The sequence below is a fragment of the Astatotilapia calliptera genome, chromosome 5 (genome assembly GCF_900246225.1).
Source record: "Astatotilapia calliptera chromosome 5, fAstCal1.2, whole genome shotgun sequence".
NCBI lineage: Eukaryota > Metazoa > Chordata > Actinopteri > Cichliformes > Cichlidae > Astatotilapia > Astatotilapia calliptera.
The window spans coordinates 16,023,389-16,045,016 of NC_039306.1; the positions used below are offsets into that span (position 1 = coordinate 16,023,389).

The following is a 21,628-nucleotide window of genomic DNA, read 5'->3' on the forward strand; positions in this document are numbered from 1 at the left end:
TAGAAATTAGAAAGCACATCATAGAGGTAAAATTAGAGAGGGATGGCTGAAATGGTTTGGACATGTGCAGAGGAAGGATAATGGATCTACTGGACAAAGGCAGTGGAACATGGAACTTCCAGACAGGAGGTAAAAGAGAAAGACCACAGAGAAAGTTTTGGGGTGCAGTGGGAGGAGATCATCATCATCTTCTTCTTCTTGTTATTATTGTATTTAATAACCGCTGGGTGGCAGCAATTCTCCCTGCATAGGTATAGTATAACAAAAACGAAGAAGACGAGTCTGCGCTGCAGCAGCTGTAGAAGAAGAGCACACGCCTCCATTTTTCGGCAGTTCGTTCAAGCCATCGACGGTCTGAGCGACAAATTCTCGCAGTATCAACTCTCAGCTCGAGGAGCAACCGAGGTGGGTTCCATACACTGAATATACACGTAATAATACTGTAAAAAAATAAGCCTTGGTGAAGGTGCTGCGCAGTTGGAAGCTTGGAAAACGAAAACGTCCTTTAATCGTTAGCCAAGTTACGTTAGCTTCGATAGCGTCACTCATCACTTACGGTAGACTGACTTTTGTTACAACGGTCTTACAAGTTAAAACACTGTCGCTGATGAAATGATTCGATCGTGTCGTTGAATTCCTTCGCAGTTCAATTAGTAGGACATCATTGTTTGTCTATGTTGTGGCGTAGTTTTGTGAGGCCTACCTATGGCTATAATTAGCGAGCCGTTCTTTTGTGGGCAACCATTAGCACTCACGCCACACTGCATGTTTATCCCGTGCAGCCATCTTTTGAAAATCATCTTTGTTTCGGCCTAATAGCGCTCTTCCTGACATATAAATGGACACTTTCACGTGACTGTGCATTCAAAGATTTCTGATCAGTCCTATTGGGTTTTTTTTCTGTCAAAGCCCAGTAGTTATCATCTTTATTATTAAATGACCGATGTACCATAGGTAGCTTAGATGGTGTGGATAATAACGCAAATTGGGTTTTTTTTTACTCTGCAGATAGGATACTGACTTATAAGAATGTGGGATGGACCAGGGCAAGGACCACGGGGAGGACCACCCTTTCGGTAAACGAGCATCATTTAGTCATAAGCGCATACTGACTTTAAGATGTGCTATTGTGTATTTATTTCTGCCCAATTTCACATGTTTTTATCTGTAATGCTATTTGCAAGCAGTAGGAAATGTATTTGCATATTTGAAAGATTATTATATAATTATTGTAGGGTCTTTGCCTTACAACTTATAGCGCATTTAAGCGACTGCTGATGTGATTTGGCACTATCATTAATTTGAAAAAGTTATGCAATACATTTTGCTACCTACCTTGAACCATCGAATGTTTGTATTGATCTGGATAAACATATCCGCTCACTGTCAAATCTGGCTTAAGATTATCCATATTGCTATAGAGTAGTGAAGAATGAGGTCCACTCAGCACTACACAATGGGGGACATGTCAGAACCTTTATTAGCAAAAGTCTGTAAAGGCATTTCTCATGTAGACAAAGAACCACAAACAAATACATGTAGATAAGCACACAGACCTCTACTAAATATTCTCACTCAAATGTTTTTCCAAACCTATAAAAACCTGCATGCTAAATCTCCCCACACACAACAGCTGCTGTGTCATTTGGTGCTGGGACTAACTGGTCCTTCTCAGAAACGATACAGTTCCCACTCCTAGCCCAACACCAGTTGGTGTAAAACTATACAGCTGGTGGTATAAAAATGTAATCAGTCCTATTTTGAAAATGGAAAAGAATAAACATCTTAAGATGATATGAAGGTTATATGTGGTCAGTGATAACTGTTAAGCAAGTGAGGTTAAGACAGACATTCATTTTCTGAAATGTAAAAGTTGCTTTAACAAAGTAAATCCTCAGATTTTGTATATTTAAGTTTACAAAATCTACATAATACATATTCTTTCAAAGAATACCTATTCTTAATTAACATGCCACAACTTAAGGACTTTAAATTACCTATGCACACAGACATGCATGTGATACATTGTATTTTCATGTTGTCAACATAAAGCATAAAACTGTATTAATGTACAGATTATTGTCATGATGTACTATCCAAATAGCTTGATAAATTCTGATGCTTTTGCACTATTGTTTCATGAAACCCATGCTAATAAAGCCTCAGTGAATTCAATTAAACTGAATCATTGGATGTCACTTAGTTCTACCATGCTTGCACCTGTTTTTTGTTTTAAATAATATTTTAATAAATATTAATATATTCCAGTGGTGATCACCGTGGAGAAATGTTTGGGGGCAGAGATCGTCCCATGCCTGACTATAGAGGTAGAGATGGGATGAATATAGGTCATATGGGCCCAAGACCCCTTGATCTGCCGCCTATGGAAATGAGGAGGATGGATGGGCCACCCATGAGGGGGCGTGATATGGACCAACATGATATGCGAGGAAGGGAGCCAAACAGAGAGTTCTTCAGACCTGGAGAAAAGCCTGATTTCAGTCTTCGGCGGCACTATGAAAATTCCATTAGAGACAAACTTATGAATTCTTCAGGTCTCCCTGGGCCCGGCAGGAACTCCGTAGATATGGGAGGCAGGGGTATGCCGCCTCAAGAAACAAACAGGTTTATGGATATGAGGGAGAGGGAACCATTCCATTACGATATGCCACGGTTTAGCAATCCCAATGTTGATGGAAGAAGAGGGTTCCCCATGGATCAAATGGAGCGAAAGGATGGATTTATAGACATGCATGACAGACCACCAATGGGAGAGGCAGGTCGCTATGATATGGACATGGCTGCACGTGACAGGAGAATGATGGACACTGACAGGAGAGGAGGGCCGCCTTTCAATGCAAGGGGTGGCTTTGATTCTGATATGGATTTCAGAAATCGTCCCGGACCTTCAGCTGAATTTAGAGGTAGAGATCGATCTCCTTTAAGATTCGGAAATAATGATGTCCCTCCACAAAACAGAGGAAGACCAGACATACCTCCAGATGTCGGTCCTCCTAGGTCAGACTTTATGGGTGCAGTAGACACTATCAGAAAGAGAGAATATTCTGAGCAGAGTAACAGTCCCCTTATGGATTATCGGAGTGGTGAAGAGATGACACTTGCAGAAGAATGGAAGAACCGTCGAAAGGATAGCAACTCTTTCTTCAACAAAGGTATGGGTGGTGTACCTGAACCCAGCTTACCTGTAGGTTTTGGCCGAGATGTGAATATTAGGGATCCACCAGGCTTTAATGAGCGGGATAGACCATCTGTTGACTTTCCACGGAAGGATCTTGGCTTTCCTCGTGGTGATCGCTTTCCTCCCATGGGTCTACCACCAATTGGAAGCAAAGGCCCACAAGATCTTCCGCTTCCACAAATAAGTCCCCTTACTGGCCCTCAAGGAAGAGAAAATGAGGGTAAACATTGGCTTGGAGAAAGAGACCCAAAGCATATTCACAATAAATCAAATTGTGATGAAAGACCGCCTTTGGAGAAGAATCATCCTTTACACGAAATTCAGGAGCCAACTGATCGCTTTAAAGAGATGAAGGATATCCCACCAAATCAAGGACCTGGAAGGGGTAAGCTAGGGCCCGAACAGGTCTTCCCAAGCAGCAGCACTATACAGGCAAGAGATCAGGACTATAGGGACATTGATTACAGAACAGGCTCTGGAGGGGTTTTTGACTACAAACATGAAGAACTTCAAGCTCCAGAGAAACTCCTTAAAGAGTCTAAACCAATCTCACCTTCAAAGTTTAGCGATTCTGGTTCCAAGGTATGTGTAATTTGTTTTTCCTCACTAGTATTTGTTTAACAATATATTGTATTAATAATATTTGAATATTTTAATGGCTGCTGCCTGAAAGGATCAAGATTACAGGAGTGCATCAATGGAAGACAACGTTTCCAATACTATATCTGTAACTGGTATTCCTAAGACTGCCACAATGGAGCAGGTAATTGAAATAGAAATGCAACCTTGTCTTTTACATTATCTATTTTTAAACCATACTGTGTTTTTAATTGGCATAGACAGACATGACATAGCTTACTCATTTTGAAATGTTTTGCAGATTCTTGGTGCTTTTGCAGCTCGTGATGGTGTGCCAATGCAGGGGATGAAAATCAAGAAGGTTGTGCCAGGTAAGAATGAAATTTCTTTGTGGAACTGTTTGGGACAGTTTCTCGCTAGTCTGTCCTGACGATTCGCTTTTACGACATTCGAACCTCCGCATTCTTTATTTCTTTACATTCTTGGTTGCTTTTCTTGTTGGTTGTCTCTGGTAACTTGCTCAGTGAAAAGAAGCAGGGGGGTGGGGTGTTTCTGCAATCCTTTTTCATGTTTGAGGACCTGGGGTCTTTGCCAGCGCTTAAAAAGACTTAGCAAGATTAAATATTAGCAGCTTTTGGAGAGTGATATTTGGTGACCCGTCAGAAAAAAGACGTGTGGCATGTGACTTGCTGAATGTGTCCTTCGGGGACGCTATCCAAGTACTCTGATCAGGGGGGAAAAGATGTCTGCCAATCTGAAATGGAAAGCCCGCTGCTGGCGCTTTGTTCATCTTCCTGATTTAAACATCTGCTTTAGTGTGAAAGTTTTCCTCAGTGGGTCGCTGTACACGCAGTGCCTTCATGATGCTGAGCTTTTTTGTGAAGATCATGTCAAATGTATCAAAACACCTCACAGAAATGGGTGCCTTTTTTTCGTTTTTGATTAGATATGAACACAAATTGTAAATTTTTCTGTCTCCATGGTGCTCTCTACTCAAACACTCACTTGCCAGTGGTTTGTCAAGGCTTGGCTTATCAAAGCCTTTCATGACGAGTCTGAAATGTCGTCAGTCATCTGAAGACTGATTAAGAAAAAAAAAAGGCATAAACTAAAAGTTTTCCTGAAAAGGTATGGGTGTCGGTAAAGGTGTGAAAATTCGCTCGCTTTGTCTCGATGTATTCACAAATGCATTCTTGTAATGTTTCACTGGGTGACTATCATTACTGGCATTGACTAACAAAAACCCATCTGTATTTCAAATGCTGTCCCCAGGTTACAGCTACGATACGGCCTATGTGGAGTTTTTAAACCTCGAGGATGCAGTCCACTTCATGGAGTCCAACAAGGTGGCCCATCCTCGTCACTCTACGAAGGCCATCTCTTCCATCAGGATTACTAGGGGTTGAGGGGGCATTTATTAAATGGGGAGGAAGAGAACCATGGAAGGGATTGCTTTAATTCTTAGTGAAGTCATCTTGGCTGAGGAGATGATGTCAGATGTCGACAGTTTAAGAGATCTTTTTTTTCTTATTATATATATATATACATATATATTTTAATAGGTGGTCCTAATCTCTTTTATTAACATATCAGTGCTTATCCACACAGCCATAATAATGCCACAGATAACCTATTAAGTCGATCTAGAAAAAATACGACTTTAAAACAGTATGTACAGACAGTAACTGGTTTTCCTTTTATTGATTACTAGTCCTAACTTTTCAGATTTCAGCCATGATGTGCCAAACAAGTAACACTACAACGTATTTAACCAGAAACTATAAATATAGTTCTTGCATGGTTTAACATTTGATGAAAAGCTAGTCTCGTTATCTACAATGAATCAATGATTTTTAACATTTATTCTTTTTAAACTCGAACGTTTACTCTATTTGGTTATGAAGACCAAAGGAAATTTTTTGCTGCTTGCGACAAATGGGTGCCTTTATGTCTTGTGGTGGCATTTTGTTTTCAAGTAAGCAGCTGCAAGTTTTAACATTTTACACAGCAATTTTCACGGGATTTCCCATAAAATGGGGGGGAAAAGGAGGCTGATTGGTGCTCGTTTTCTGTACCGGCACCCTTTGAAAGATTCCAAGTTTGAGGAATAGAGTTTGAAGGCATATCAGAAGGTGATAGTCGGTTCATCTTGAGGCTTGGGGTTGAAAAACAGTATTGTAGCTGAAATGTAACTGATTGATTGAAGTAGCTGAAAGATGTCACTTTTCACCAGTTGACCGTATTTGTTTTGTAGGAGTTGTGTGTGGTGGCTGTAAGCTGTGTTGCTGACTGTCTTCATTCAAATTATTATTTTGGGGTCTTGATTGAAACCTTTTCCAGTTGTAATTTTAGGACAGGTAAAGCATTATAGTGAATACCCACTTATCTATAATGTCTGTAACTACTTTGCATTCGAGAGCTTTTAGCTGTGCTTGCAGCTTGGCGCTGTAGTTTGTTGCTTCACGACTTTGGTGCAAACTGAAATAAGTGGACGATATCTTGACTATATTATTTCAGCTGTTGTTGAATCGCCAAGAAAGTTATTTTGGCGTTTCCTCGTAATGAAGCTGTTTGATTTGTGATCGAGCCGTTGACTGTTCCTTTAGGGTCATTCATTATGTTGACATTTCTGTTTTTGCTGCTATGCCACAACATTTATTGGATGGATTCTCTGACTGCACAAATTTTCATGGAATGCCTGAAAGTGGGGAATACAGATTCACAAAGCTTCAAGACACAGTTGCAAACAGTCTTGTCTTCAGGTTTCTGCAGTATGTCTTATATTTTTGGTTCAATTTCATTTATCTTCAACTTTTTCTCAGAATGCAAGTCTTGCAAATTCTTGCTGGCCTCTTGAACTCATCAGTTATTTATTTGTTTTTGTGGTTTTCGATATCGGCCTTTGGATTGCTTGGAGCAACTTTGATCTTGACTTATCTTGGCCAGTTGGATTTTTGCTGAAATGTGTAGCTGTTTTGGCTCAAGTTGACTGTTTTGCTTTTCACCTTTATTACACCAATAACTTATTTATTTTTGTACATGTTCAGCAGCTTGTGATCGGCTCGTTCAAAAAAAACATACGCCAATGGAATCAGTTGTCAGGTTTTAATGACAAATATTTGAATATCCACCTTGAAACTCCTGGGAGAGGAAAAGGATGGCTCTAGTTTTTGGGGGGTAAAATAATGGCTCTGGAATGAAGACACACTGGCCACATTCAGATGCATTTTTGACTTCCACAGTGTTATGGATGATAAATGGTTCAAAATTTGTAAAAACATTTATACGTACTGTAGGTTTTGCTTGGATACATCTCATGCAGATACAGCCTGGTGTTGGAAATGGGTTATTTACAGTGGCAATGTTTGGTTTGTACAACTCATCTGCTCAGAATTTGGTTCTCATCTAGAACTTTAGAGTGACCTTTATTCTTCCGTGGATGGCTGTCTTGTAGACCAAGAGTGAAATTTCTAATGTCTGGACCAGCTCTCTATATCTAACTCTGCGTTATATCTGATTCTGCAAATGTGAGACTAGTGCAGTTTTGGTGACTTCGCAAGGAGCAGTGGGCGCCATGTGTCCAGCCTCCTACCCGCTCTGACTATGCAACTCTCTGGAGTGTTTTTAGTATTGACAATGCATCAAATGTGGACATATCTACTGCGTGCTCCATGTGAGAAAGGGACAACTGTAGATAATCTGATTCTAATGACACTTCTCAGACTTCATGTGCTGACTGTTTAATAAGGCTGGTGGATTGAGAGGGGGAAAAAATTGGCATGATCTCAGTTATTTTTGACAAAAAAGAAAAGAAAGAAAAACATTGCCTATTTTAGCTCTTCAGTTCGGGGTTCCCTGTCCTTTTCTTGTTTAATAGTGAGTTGCATAGCTTTGGGTTTTGGTTGGGCAAAAAATACATTTCAGCATGTTACTTTGGCTCAAGAGATGTGAGATTATAATGGCCCACATGATAATTTTATCTATTGATAGAGTAGTAATGAATATAATCCATAGACAGCGCTTATTTGTGGTCCCCTTTCAACTAGCTGTTTTTTTGGGGACTAATGACCCATGTGTAGCATGGGTCATGGACATGGGCTTTGCACTTTTTCATTAGTGATGGCCCATTTTGTCCTCATAGAAGAGAGGAGGGCTAAACCTGCCACAGTGCATGTTGGGTGTCACTGGTATTTTAGATATGAGTAACTGGGAAGTTTAGTGTTGACTGGTATTTTCTGTTCTTCTTTCAGGGGTCTATAAAGGTTGGCACTAGAACTACTTCAATTAAGTATATCCAGCCAGAAGAGTGTGAAAGACGTGTTCATGTGAGTGAATAAAGAATCTTTAGTTCTTCAGTTCAAAAAACAGTTTCTTCTGAATTATCAGAACACATTGATTATTGGGCTTACATTAATAGAAAACAGCAACAATAGTAACTTGTACTAGCTTATAGGAGCAAGATGACTTTGTAAATAAAATAAAGCTAATATCTAAGTAAAAGATGACGTGAAAAAATGCTTTTTAAAATTTATGGCTCGCATTTTCTCTTGCTACAGGAATCAGATCACAAAGTACCTCAAATCCAGGAGCCCCAATTGCCCATATCAGATGAACCTTTGGAAGAGCTGAAGATGAACCTGAATGGGTCCAGACCAAAGGATCCGATTGAGACCTTTTCTCATAGTCAGTGGCAGCGTAGCTCTGACCTCACTCCAGAGGCCTGGCAGCAGCAGGTGGACCAGCGGCTTCAACAGCATGATACGGAGCAACAGGCAGAGTCTTGGAACAACCGCAACCTTCCTCATCACCCCTCACAACAGTCTGACTCTGTATTTAAAGACAGCAAGAGTATGCAAACTTCAGTTTGTTGTCCTTTGTATCTTGATATGGATGAATATGTTTATTCAGTTATGTGCTAATACAGTTAAAGTAAAAAATTGTTGTCACTGTTACAGCCATGATAATAAAAAATGTGAAGTCCACAACAACAGTTGAGACTATCCTGAAAGCCTTGGATCCCTTTGCTTATTTGGATGAGAGAAATGTTCGTCTAGTGAAAGGCAAACCACCTGGATCAAAGTGCTTCTGCTTTGTTGACATGGACTCCCATGAGGTACTGCCAGATATCGCTACTTTTCCATTCTTGTTGAGTTTGTAATGGGGTTATTTGTTCAGTATCCGAAACATACCATTGTTTCTTCTTTTGTAGCAAGTGACACGTCTGGTTGAACTCCTCACTAAACCCAGGCCCCTTTATATCGATGGAGTCAGAGTATATGCTGAGGTTGCAAAACCCCTGAAGAACCAAAAGTAAGTAACTGTGTTGCAAAGATTTTCAAATCAGACATGTTCACTAGAAAAATCTTTACCTTTTTTTTTTTTCTTTTTTTTTCTTTTTGGTTTTCCTTCAGTGTCAAAAAAGATGTTGAGAAATCAAACACTTCTATCCTTGGGTTTCCACCTGACAGCAGCATAATCGGGGTAAGTTGTGGTAATTATAAAAAAAATTATAGAAACTTGCATCTTTGAATGTTAAACTCATGAAGGGTTTTCTTTTTGGTTTTTTGTTTTTATTGGGAGCTCCAAGCAGTGACCCCTTCCTCAGTTCAGTAGGCAAAGTGAATTTAAGTGCATAATTTCATTAAGATCATAACAGCTTAAAAGGGTTTATAATATTAGTTCTGTACAAATACTACTAAACTCCAGAGCTTTGATTTCTAATGATGTTAATGACTAAGGAGAACACAGAACTCCAAACAAACACCTGGTCGCCCAGGTTGAGGTGATGTAGTTTGTCTGTTAGACTGCATTACTCGTCACTGAGCTACCATGCTGTGCTGTAAAGGGCAGCTACTGTTAAAAAGCGAAGAAGCAAGGTGGGAAAAATAGAGGGCTAACAGGAGGGTGAAAGTTATATGAAGGTAAAGTAGTTGGATAATGACAGTGGGGGAGGATGTGAGGATGAGAAGGGAGGTGAAGAAAAGTGGAATGAGAGAAGGGAATGATTGAAAGTGAATAATAATAATAATAATGGATTGCATTTATATAGCGTCTTTTGGATTCCCTCAAAGCGCTTTACAATTCCACTATTCATTCACTCTCACATTCATACACTGGTGGAGGCAAGGTACAGTTGTAGCCACAGCTGCCCTGGGGCAGACTTACTGAATAAGATGGATAAAGAGGCTAGAAGGAAGGAGGAGCTACGGATACAAACCAGGACTAAAGACTGTTGTTTGTTTGGGCATGTCTGTAGTGAGAACATCCAAAAGCAGCGTGGGGGGCGTGCATTATGAATGAACTTGTTTGAACATCTCTGCATGATGTCTGGGTGAAGACACATGACCAAAGGCTGTGTGCTCATCAGCTTTACAGTAAATTATAAAGTCATATATTTAAAAAAGCTCCCTATTATATTTGTATATCTTGTGGTATTTAAAAAAATAAATAAAGTAAAATGAAAAGCATCACTAATTGACAAGTGCTGCCATGCATCATGATTTGTCAGCAATGAGTTACATTGACTATTGATGTTTAGGTGTTATGCAAAAGTATGTGAACAAGTATTGACTGCTGTTCTGCATCTTTATCGAGGTGGTAGTAGTTCTGGGGTTTCAAAAACAAATATCTAAGTAATAAGAGTCAGCATTATTAAATGTGCAGTGCTCTCTAATTACTGAAGCTGAAGTGAATGATGCAAACTCAGATGATCTATTTTCTTTCTGTGTTTTAGCAGCAGCAGTTTCCACAACCTCCACAGTTCTTGCAGCCACCTACTGGTGCTCTTACTGGAATGCAAGGTGACTCTTTCTCAGATACAGTCTAGTGTGTCTCTCCTGTTGGTTATAATTCTTTTTTTTTTTTTGTAATTTAAAAACTATTGTTTCTCCTCAGGTGTTGCGATGTCTAATGCTGCGCCGCCATTAGACCCCAGCGGCACCCTGGTAGGTTGCATACCAAAAGAGCAAAGTTGCAAATATGCTGTCTGAAATGTGACCATATAACTGTCTTTATTTTTCAACCCCTCAAAGGGAATCGGCTATCTTGCACCTCCAACTGTGGATCCATCATACCAGTTGGCTGGAACTCATGTGACCACAGAGTCTTCTGGGATGGCAGCTACCACAGACGGATCACAGGCCTACATTTATGGTTAGACGGTTTAAATGGGTCTTTTTTTAGGATCATCTACCATCCAATTAGGGCTGGGCGATATGGCCTAAAATCCATATCAAGGTATAATTTGAAGCATGTGTGGTAAATGTATATATCGCGATATATTCTTTTCTTCTGTATAACGTATTTTACACACTATAAGGCACACTTAAAATCCTTTAATTTTCTCAAAAATCAACAGTGTACCTTATGTATGAATTCTGGTTGTGCTTACTGACTTCGAACCGATTTTATGTAGTACACGGCCCAGGTCCCAAAGTCAAACAAACACTGCGGCAACACTGAGAGTTAAAACTGTCTAAATTCTTTCATATTTAATAAAATGATCAGCGTTGCTGCTTTACCAGGTGTAACAATTAAGTTTAAGATCCATGCATTCATGAAAACAGAATTTATTAAATTCATCGGAGTTCGAAGTTAGCAGGAAGTTAGCTCGCTAGTTTCCACTTAAACATGATATGCCATGTTCTGACTGAGAGATTTTTGAAAAAATTAAAACGTACAGCTCTGCTATCACTTCCAACATAAATGAAGAGAGAAAACTAAACAGCAGTGACGTTTGTAGGGTTACTGAAGTTGGACTAGCGGGTATATAATGATGTACTACATGATTGCTAGCAAAACAGCTACGTTAGCATAACATTAGCATAGTGAAGCTGAAGGATGAACGCTAACCTTTTTCCACTGGATAAAAGTTAACGTGAGGGTTTCTGGTGGTCAGGGACACATGCAATCGCATGGAAGGATGCTATAAACGGACCAAACTTCAGTCAGGAGAACAACTGAGATAATCCATCCACAATACGAGGTTGGTGATTAATATACTGCAATAACATGGGAATAGAGCAGCTGCGAGAGAATTCAGCATTAATGAATCAATGGTTTGGAAGTGGGGGAAGCGCCATTTTTGGCTTTTCCCATATTCCAAAAGTGCTTCGTCTCGTAGTTATTACTGTTACCCGGCATAATTTGCAGATGATACTGCTGTGCCCTAGAGCGGGAGAGTGGTATAGTCAAAAGCTCTACCGTTGGCCAAATTTATATCGTTTCTACCGTATACAGTTTATACCGCCCACCCCTACATCCAATGTATTTATGTTTATTCATTTGCTATGCTTACTCCAGGAGCTGAAATTCCAGACACGTCTAGCTACTTGTATGATGCCACGTCAGGCTTCTATTACGATCCGGAGACAACGCTATACTACGATCCGAACTCCAGGGTGAGCCTCCACACTGCCTAAAAAAGTGCAAAGTGAGATTAATCAGTGAGATTAGTCAGTGAGATTAATGATTGCTGTGAAGAATGTGAATACGAGTTTGTATGTTGTAGATTTCACTGCATAATTAAAACATCTACCCAGTACCTCCAACTTCTTTTTGAGAAGATGGATTGTTTAGGTGATTAAAAATTATGACCCAATCATTAAGTAATAAGAAGATGCTTTGATTTAATTTAGCAGATTTTTAAGCAACCCCAAAGGGAACTTGAATAGAGGTTTTAATCTTGTGTGTGTGTGTGTGTGTGTGTGTGTGTGTGTGTGTGTGTGTGTGTAGTATTTCTATAATGCTCAAGCCCAGGAGTACTTGTACTGGGATGCTGTGTCAAAGACCTATGTCCCAGTCCCAGGAAGTAACTCTGCAGATAACCAACCTGTTACCATGACGGCTGAAGACCAGGCCATTCTTTCAAACCCAGCAGCAGATGCTCCTCTAGAAATGAAGAAGCCGTCAGTGTCACTTCAGGCTTCAACGGTTCCAGCTCCAGTTTCAGCTGCCAGCTCAGCTCAGGAGCCCGGCTCAGTTTCTGGTGCTGCTCCGGACAAAGAAGGTGACGACTCTGCTAAAAAGGACAAAGAGAAGGATAAGGAGGAGAAGCCAAGAAGCCTAGCTGCTGTCAAGGTATCAGTTATGTAGCAAATCTGCTGTGCATAATGTTAAATAAATGTGTGCAGGGGGCAAATAGATGAGAAATGTTTTTTTTCCTATTTGCAGATAATGAAAGATATGGAGCGCTGGGCGAAGATCCAGAATCGTCAAAAGGAAACTGTGCGTGCTCCATCTCCTCTGCTGAAGACCGGAACAGACGACGATAAGAGGCAGTCTAAATCGGCCGATGCTGGTTTCGCTGTATTTGAAAGGAAGGTTAGGGACCCCCAAACATCATAATTGAGTCGACTCGATTTCACATGCAGGAGTAACAGCTATTGCTTTCTTTTGTTTTGTAATCATTTTTCCTTCTATTCTGTCATCTGCAGATTGCAGGTGGAGATGATCTTTTTAAGAAGCCCCTTGCTCCTGCTAAGAAAGACGAGAAGTCAAAAGTAAGATTTCCTCCTGGGTCATATTTTTGGTGTTTTGGTTATTGTCAGTTTAATCTTCATCTGCTTCCGTTTTCAGCGTCCAATGGGATCCCTGGGTATGCTGGCATCAGACTATGGAGCCGGAAGCGATGAAGAGGTGGAGGAAGAAAAGGAGGATGAGACGGTTAAAACCGCTCAGAGCGGCCAGTCAAAAGAAAAGGACGACAAACTGACTGACTGGAAGAAGATGGCGTGTCTGTTGTGTAGAAGGCAGTTCCCCAACAAGGATGCTCTTATCCGTCACCAACAGCTTTCTGATCTGCACAAAGTACTACCCTCTGACTTGTCTATCATCAGTTATTGGCACTGATACTACAAATTTAGCTTCTAAAACTTGCATTGTTATTTCCACAGCAAAATATGGAGATCCACCTTAAAATTAAGAGGTCAAAGAAGGAATTGGAGGCACTGGAGAACCAGGAAAGACAAGTAAGTGGACATGCGTGGAGTGGGAACGTTTGCAGAGGAGGGTATTGCGTGGATAATTCAGTAGTCTAAGTAAAAGTGATTGCATCCTCTACAGCTGAGTGCCAAAGAAGCACCCAAATCACCAGAACAGAAAAGAAGAAAACACCATCACTCACAACCACAGCATCAAAACACCTGGGCTGGGAGCTCCAGGTAAGAGGCATTAATAAAATGTGTTTATTGTGACTAAAATGGGAAACAAAGTAAATATTACGAGAATTGTAAAAATAAATAAATTTAAAGCATGCTTCTGGTCATATTTGCCTAACAGTGTTTCCTGTGTTTAGGGAAATGAATAAAGTCAGCGAGAGGCCTGGTTTAGGGGCGGAACCTGTCGCGGTAAGTGCGGGGTTTCATTTGATTGATTTTAGCATTATGAAAGGTTTTTGTTATCTGGACATCTTATTGAGTTTTTTTTTCTTTTCTAGCCAAGGAAGAAGAAGGAGCCTGTCGTTTGGGACCATGCCACCTACAAACAAGCAGTACGCAAGGCCATGTTTGCACGGTTCAAGGAACTTGAGTGATCTCATCTGAACACATCTTCTGTTTGATATGTGAAATGTTAAAAACATGCCATGGCATGAGAGATCTGTACAAATGCCTTTGGACATTATTACTGTGTAGTAAATGTGTATTATTACACATTTTTGTACACTGAACACTGACAGATAATGAGATCTTAAAAATACATTGCAAGGCTGCAATTGAGCTTAAAACCCCACACAAAAAACTTTATGAATTTTGTATATGAAGTGTTAATACAGTTTATTTGAATACTTTTTGCCCTTTTCCCCCCACTTTTTTTTTTGTTTTTTGTTTTTGTGGTCTGTATGTATATTTGTGAATGTGTCTAGATTGTCTTTTTCTCTCCCTGCCCTTTTAAAGAAATGTCACTATGGCGACGGTTTTGTCTTTAAAATGAACGATTTTTTTTACACTCTAATTTGAATGGTTAAAATTATTATATATGTGCATATTTTAAGTAAAAAACAAAAGAAAGAAATTGACCTCGTGTTTCTGTGTCTGTTGAGGTTCATGTCCGCTGCACACACATCTCCTGACCACTAGGTGGCAGTGTGATGCCGTGTTATATGTTGGTGTGAGATAATTGAATCAAGTAAGAATGCGTTTGATGTCTTCACCAACTTGAAGACAGCCGAAGGTCTCAAGTGGATGTGTATATTTCTAATTATGGATGCTGGTGAAGACCAGCTTTGACAAATTGTTTTATTCATTACAGTAAGTCTTGATTGTAGTTTTAATGTTTGCAATTTGCAGAACCCAGAACATCACCATCTCTCCTTTTATTGAGTTTAACTAAGACCTACAGTGGTGGTTCAGTGCCTGTAGAGGATTGCATGATGTGCTGGCATACCAGCTACTCTGAGAACAGGGAGCGTGAGGAGCTGTAATCAGTGTGACAAACAACAGATACAGCAGGAGGGAGCCAACATCCTATCACGTGTGCAAGAGCAGTCATGCCTTTTACTTTATGCTTAGTTTAGGGCCATAACTTGCCTAACTGGAAGAATTAATCGTTTGTTTTTGCACCCGTATCTTAACAACCAGCAGGTAAAGTAGATACAATTAAACTTACAAATCCACATAGTTAAGTGTAAACCTGATTTTGTTACTTGGAAACAAAAACATCAGGTGTTTTTGGGGGGGGGGGTTTTTGGTTTATTTTACGCTCATTTTTGCCCGGCAATTAAAATAATAATAATAATACTACAGAAACACTTTTTTAAAAATACAGTTTTCATCGCCACTCTGCAGAAACATCTGTACAAATGTGGAGTCAAATTAAAGCCTCCGTTGCCCTTTTGTGTTCCGAAAACAAAGCAGTAGGTCTTTATTTGTACTCCTAATTTGCTTTCTTTAATGTGTGCAGCTTGACAACTTTTCTGTTTTGCTTAATCTACCAAATGTAGACTAACAGTAATATAATGTGACAGCTATCAGGATTTCCCACATACCAAGTTATTACGAAGGGGGAAATTGTATGAAATGTTTACTGCATATTATGTAATACGTTTGCTCAAATGTCACATTTTATGCAGCAAAACAATCTTTATGCTCCACGATATACAAAATAACCTAAAATGAAATTATATTTTAGCAAAATACAATGTAAAGATGAAGAACGTACACTACCATAACAAAAGCATGTACTGTGCAGCCCTTTGCTTTTAAAGCATTTTTGTGGTCACTGTAAGTCTCTGTCCTTGGGGAAAGGGACAGCTTATGTGTCAGATAAAATCAAGCATTTGATCATATATTCATACACTGAGAGGTCCTAAAATTACTTCCATATTTTCAGGGATTTTTCTACCCTGCTAGCCTGCTGGTATGTTTAAATTAACTTGTATTCTGATTTAATCGTAGGTCACTGTATCTTCAGGCATCAATCAAATGAATACATTTTGAGGGCAACAGATTTAGCAGAGTAGGAGCCATGATCGTTGTATTTCCATGTAAATAGCAGTTTTATTTCCAAGATTCCTATTGATTTGGGTTTCATGTTCTTCGGTGACATCATTTTTAGACCTGTAAACTACAAGTTAAATAAAATGTGCGATTGTACAGTCAGAGTAGAAATTTAGGAAATTTGAAAATGCTGCTTTTACCATTCAGTCCAGATCCTGTATAATATTATTGTATAACAGTGTCAACAATGTCAGTAGGTGTTTATACTGTGATTCATGCACTGAAATAAATACACTGGGTGAGGGATTATCTTGCATTTTATCTCCCCTCACTGTCCCAAAGGGCTAAAGGGAGGCGTTTTGAGAAGGTATCTGTGGCCATTTTCATTTTTTTGTGGACTGATTTCCATTTCTCTTTTCTCAATTCTGTCATAAGACCCCAAAGACACCCCCAGCTTCCAGTGACAGATGCCATCATTATCCAGTCCTAATGGTCTACGGAATGAAAATTAATGTGCAGTTAGTCTGTGAGGATGAGAGGCCAAATAGAGAGGTAGCGCAGGGGGAACTGTCACGTTAGTATCCCCCGTGTGCGTGTGAAGGAGAGCTTTCAGACATTGTGGATGGCAGTAAAAAGTGGACAGGGAGGCCAATTATCCCAGCTTGACGCCTTTTAGCAGCAGGCAGGTGGAGCCGCAGTCTGGGGACACGGCACAAGAAGATACAGTCAGCAGGATTCTCAGATGTTGAAATGTGCTGTCAGACTACAGGGGTGAGAAGAGGAGGGAGAAACATCATTTGGTTGCTTTTATTGGTGGTCTGACACTAAACTGTTGCAGATGTGGAAATATTCTAAATGCAAAAAGATGCTAAAAAATTGGATATATTTACATTTTGCTAATTTTTCTGCCCCGGTATTTACACCCTTGCATCGAAAGGTAATTCACAGCACATCACTTTGTTTTTCCATTTTGCTTTTCCCTCTTCAAAGAGCCCCAGAAACATAACTCACATAGCATTATTAAAGATGGAATGGATTTACAATATGGTAACATGTAGGATGACTGTGTGGTCATCTCAGATCTCGTCTCTGTCCGTTATGACAAATGATCAAAAGCATATCCCACACAGAAAGAGTCCCTTAAGGAGTAGCATGTGTCTGTAGTCACCCCGTGCAAACAAAGAAACTAAACCACTGCAAGTTCATAGGAAACTCATTCTTGTCTGAGCAGTTTCCCCATCTGGTTTGGTCTTTCAAGTGTAAGTTGGAAAATTGTCTGTTATTGATTGTTAATCCACAACATTATCTTGAAAATGTCCTCATAATTGCGAGTTGTGGGACATCCTTCAGAGCGCGGCTCATGCTGAGAAATGTTGGACCCTTGCTCAGAGCAGAACGAGACCCACTGGCAGCCCTGTCAGTGAGAACATTACAGACATTTGGAAATGATGTCATGATCCTGCACTCCAACTCCAACTGACAGAGAAATGACAGAAGTGATAGCACTAAATTAATACAGAAAACAACCAGTTGGAACATTTCCCTCTATTTTCACAGCCTGTTTTGACTTCTCTTCCAAGTTTTGTGTAATTTACAGTTGTCTCATTTAATTATCACTCAGGAGGTTTTGGCATAAGCGGTTCTCATCTTTCTTGCCACGTTGCTTTTCTAGGCGCACTCTGCATTGACACTGCTTGGGAGGACTGTACGAGATTTACGAAGCTCATCTGAGCGATTCAGATTCAGATGTGATTCAAAAAGTCAAAAGTAGCCCTGCGTCATTTTTATATTAATCATCATCAAGAGTGGCAGTTGATTTGAATGCTCTGTGACTCACTATTGTCTCCTGACAGTTAAACTTAATTTCATTGCCTGAGGTAGTGTGGATGAATTTGATTAAAAGAAACGGGGGGGGGGGATAAATAAGCAAAAAGCCTTAAATCCTCTGTTTTTTTGTTTTGTGTTGCTGTTTTGTTTTGTTTTGTTTTACATGGTTTCAAATTAAAACTCTGTTATAAAATTGTGTGCCGAATGGATTGGCAAACCTAATGGTAAAGGACAACATGATGATCTTGTGAGTATCTTTCCTAACTATTGTTTTTTATCTTGACCAACAATGTGCTCGTGAACACACTAACCATATGAGAATTTATGTTAATTGCATTGGGGGTGGGGATCAGGAGGGTTCTTATATGAAAGCTGAATGTGCATAATAAGGAAGTGTCTATATTAGCTGCAGGCAGCAGAATAATCCCCTCACCACAAAAGCAATAAAAAAGTAATTATCTAATTGTATGTTCAGTCCTCACAAGATTAGATTTACATGCTGAGGGTTTCTTCGTCTGTCCTCAGGTGCTACCATATGTCGAAACATCTTTAACTCATGTCTTGTCTCATAAGGTGCATTAGTGTGGCTATTACATGTTAAGAGGTGACTTCTTTAACCTATTTCACCAGTCACCTGAGTACTTAAGAGGAAAAATACTCAAAGCAGGACAAAATTAAGAAAAATTCAACTCATCTACTGGAAGAATTGTCTTGTTTCAGCACAAAGCCTTCTTCCGTTCCTCATGGGAAGTCAAGCCTTAAATAAAACCAAAACTTGTTGGCTGCACATCCATGATGCAATTCTTTCATTCTGTCACATCCTAAAGGTGTTGGACTGAGATCTGGTGACTGTGGAGGCTATTTGAGTACAATGAATTTGTTGTAATGTTCAAGAAACCAGTTTAGGATGTTCTGAGCTTTGTGGTGTGGTCATGGTGTGTTATCCTGCTGGAAGCAGCTGTCAGAAGACGAGTACGCTGGTCATAAAGGGAATTTTGTGGTCAATACTCAGGTAGACTCAAACAAAGATCAGCTGGTATTTTTGGGTTGAGGCAGGATAAATGCTTTCATGCTGATTACAACAAATTCTGACCCTCCATCCAAATTTTACAGAAGAAATTAAGACTCATCGATTCACTGTTTTTCTAATCTTCTGCTGTCCAATTTTGCCTGTGCCAATTGTAGCCCCAGTTTCCTGTTAGCTGACACGAGTTCTCTAAACCCTAGAGATCAGAGATAACATCTGATATCTAGAAGATCAAACCCAAGACATCAGCAGCTTCTAAAATACTCAGATCAGTCCAGAAACAATGCCACATTCAAAGTCATGTAAAAGTTCTTCCCCATTCTGATGCTCAGTTTGAAAATCAGCAAGTCGTCTCGGCCATGTCTACATGACTCACTGTATTCAGCTGCTGCCATGCGACTGGCTGGTTAAGTATTAACAAGAAGTTAAAAAGGTGTACCTGACAGTGTGCCTGTACACAGCATTTTAATGAGATTCATAATTACAGTGTGGAGTAGTATGTACCCATATATCACTGAAAAGAGCTTTTTCCCAGACAAGTGCTTTTTTTAATGAATAAATTCTTTCACATGATTTCCATAAAATACTTCCCCCAATGGTTTTTATCAAAACTTAAAGCTACCATTATTTCAGTTACTTGCTAACCTAAAAAAAATCTACAAGTTTACTAAAATGCAAGTAAAGAATAAAACTCCAAAGCTAGGTAAGACAAGCGGTAAGAAGTCTTTAAGGATTCAAGTGAGCTGGCCCTTCCTTGGTTTCAAATTCTGTGTGACTAATAAGGTTCCTCATGGTCATCAAGTCCAGGCACTCAGATATTTATATTTTCATCTTTGTATATTATTAATGTCCTGTTTAATTTTTAATATAATATCAGCTTGAGTGAGCAAAGGGCTGAGGGCAACTTGAGGCCTGGGGTGGAAAAAATAATATAATTTATTAGCTGACTGGAAAGTTGGCCCTACACCCTATTATAACTAATGTCAATATGATGATTTTTTCATTTGTTATGGCCATACCTGGCAATAATGTTGTCAGGATGTTGCTATAATAATGATTGCACTTGGGAATATGTTTAATGAGCTTAGCATATGGATTGTTTCAGGTCAGTTCCCTGCCTCAGTTTATTATTGCTATTCACAGTAAGTGGAAATAGCTGTCAGTGCAATCAGCCATTACTACTATACTGTGCACGACAGTTTTACTACTAGTAGTCCATTCTGACACCATATTAGTAGCGTTCTCTATATTATCTCCTTCTCGCACACACACAACTCCATTAAGTTCCCTCTTCATCTGAATTAATGTGCTATACAGTTGCAGTGATGCACACTTGCAGCAAAATTACAGTTAATGTATAAACTTATGCTGCCACAAGGGGAAAAACACACATCATAACGCAGCTTCCTTTTCTTTCTTTCTTTCTTTCTTTCTTTCTTTCTTTCTTTCTTTCTTTCTTTCTTTCCTTCATTTCTTTCTTTCTTTCTTTCTTGCAGTTTGAGAATTAACCTGCTAGTCACTTTGTCTAACAGGTATGATTCAGAGGTGTGGACTCGAGCCACATGACTTGGACTCGAGTCAGACTCGAGTCATTAATTTTATGACTTTAGACTTGACTTGAAATAATGTTCTAAGACTTGTGACTTGACTTGGACTTTTACACCAATGACTTGGGACTTGAATTGGACTTGAACCGGTTTACTTGAAAAGACTTGATATTTTACCCCAAATATAAAATTTAACATGCATATTATATAGAGATTGAAAATGTGACGTCATTCACGGGTAGAACCGCAAAGGATTCTGGGAACTCGTGGCAAGCGGTACTAGCGCACGCAGGCTTTCAATTGAAATCAGTCACACAGCGATAAAAAGAAACACAAAAATGTCAAGAAGCCGTTGTATTATTAACTGCAATAGCCGGTCGCATGACAGCCACGGGAAGCCGACGGGTAAAGAGATCGGTTGTTATCGGATTACGTCGTTGAAGAGAAATTGTTCGAGCCATGTTTCCGAAGTAACAAAGACGCGACGGATGGCCTGGATTGCAGCCATTCAAAGATCAAATATAACGTCCCAGAACACTCCAGCTCACAGGTTAGTCTGCTCCAAGCATTTACACGAAGGTCAGTGTTTTTTAGTAGTTAATACGTCATTTTCATAACATAATTGGTGATATAGGTTACAAGCAAGTCTGGCGCTGAACAGAAATTGTGGCGCTATGCTCCTTTGTTTATTGTGCATAAATAGTGAATTGTCCTGACACAATATTGCGTTTCGCTTCTGTTATTATGGTACACTGACAAAAACATATACTTTTATTCACAGGATAAAACAGGTTTTTTGTATCACTAATTGCCCAGTACGATTACAGCATACAGTATTATTGTCACTGCTACATTTCTGTGATGCTACCAGAAATTATTTCCACTACTAATTAATTACCATTGAGCTCAAAGGTCCTATTAATAAACGGTTAAGGAATGTGTATTTATGACGACGATTTGTGAGACTGGTAAACTTATGATACGTACGATGGTCTTTCGTTCTACACGGTGCATT

The 21,628-nt window shown here is 39.6% G+C and overlaps 1 protein-coding gene across 2 annotated transcripts; it reads left to right on the forward strand.

Moving 5' to 3' along the window:
- Window positions 1–273: 273 nt before the first annotated feature.
- Window positions 274–14,788, forward strand: rbm6 (RNA binding motif protein 6). 2 transcript variants are annotated; one of them, XM_026167513.1, is made up of 23 exons: window positions 274–405; window positions 1,009–1,076; window positions 2,269–3,781; window positions 3,873–3,962; window positions 4,080–4,149; window positions 5,051–5,124; window positions 8,029–8,103; window positions 8,335–8,626; window positions 8,734–8,891; window positions 8,988–9,088; window positions 9,190–9,259; window positions 10,512–10,578; window positions 10,673–10,722; window positions 10,810–10,930; window positions 12,080–12,177; window positions 12,512–12,856; window positions 12,950–13,099; window positions 13,213–13,278; window positions 13,355–13,585; window positions 13,672–13,746; window positions 13,841–13,938; window positions 14,073–14,124; window positions 14,214–14,788. In XM_026167513.1, exons 2-23 carry the CDS (start codon window positions 1,030–1,032, stop codon window positions 14,307–14,309), a joined length of 3,939 nt encoding a protein of 1,312 aa, XP_026023298.1. In that variant the 5' UTR covers window positions 274–405; window positions 1,009–1,029; the 3' UTR covers window positions 14,310–14,788. The 2 variants fall into 2 exon arrangements, with proteins under 2 accessions (XP_026023298.1, XP_026023299.1); XM_026167514.1 differs by having other exon boundaries at window positions 10,515–10,578.
- The last annotated feature ends 6,840 nt before the right edge of the window (window positions 14,789–21,628 follow it).

What these genes read in the sequence shown, in the direction of transcription:
- rbm6 (XM_026167513.1), top strand. Translation starts at nt 1,030, where the DNA reads ATGTGGGATGGACCAGGGCAAGGACCACGGGGAGGACCACCCTTTCG. An exon ending in ACCTGGGCTGGGAGCTCCAG is followed by an intron (nt 13,939 to 14,072) that starts GTAAGAGGCATT and finishes TCCTGTGTTTAG; the next exon opens with GGAAATGAATAAAGTCAGCG. An exon ending in TAGGGGCGGAACCTGTCGCG is followed by an intron (nt 14,125 to 14,213) that starts GTAAGTGCGGGG and finishes TTTCTTTTCTAG; the next exon opens with CCAAGGAAGAAGAAGGAGCC.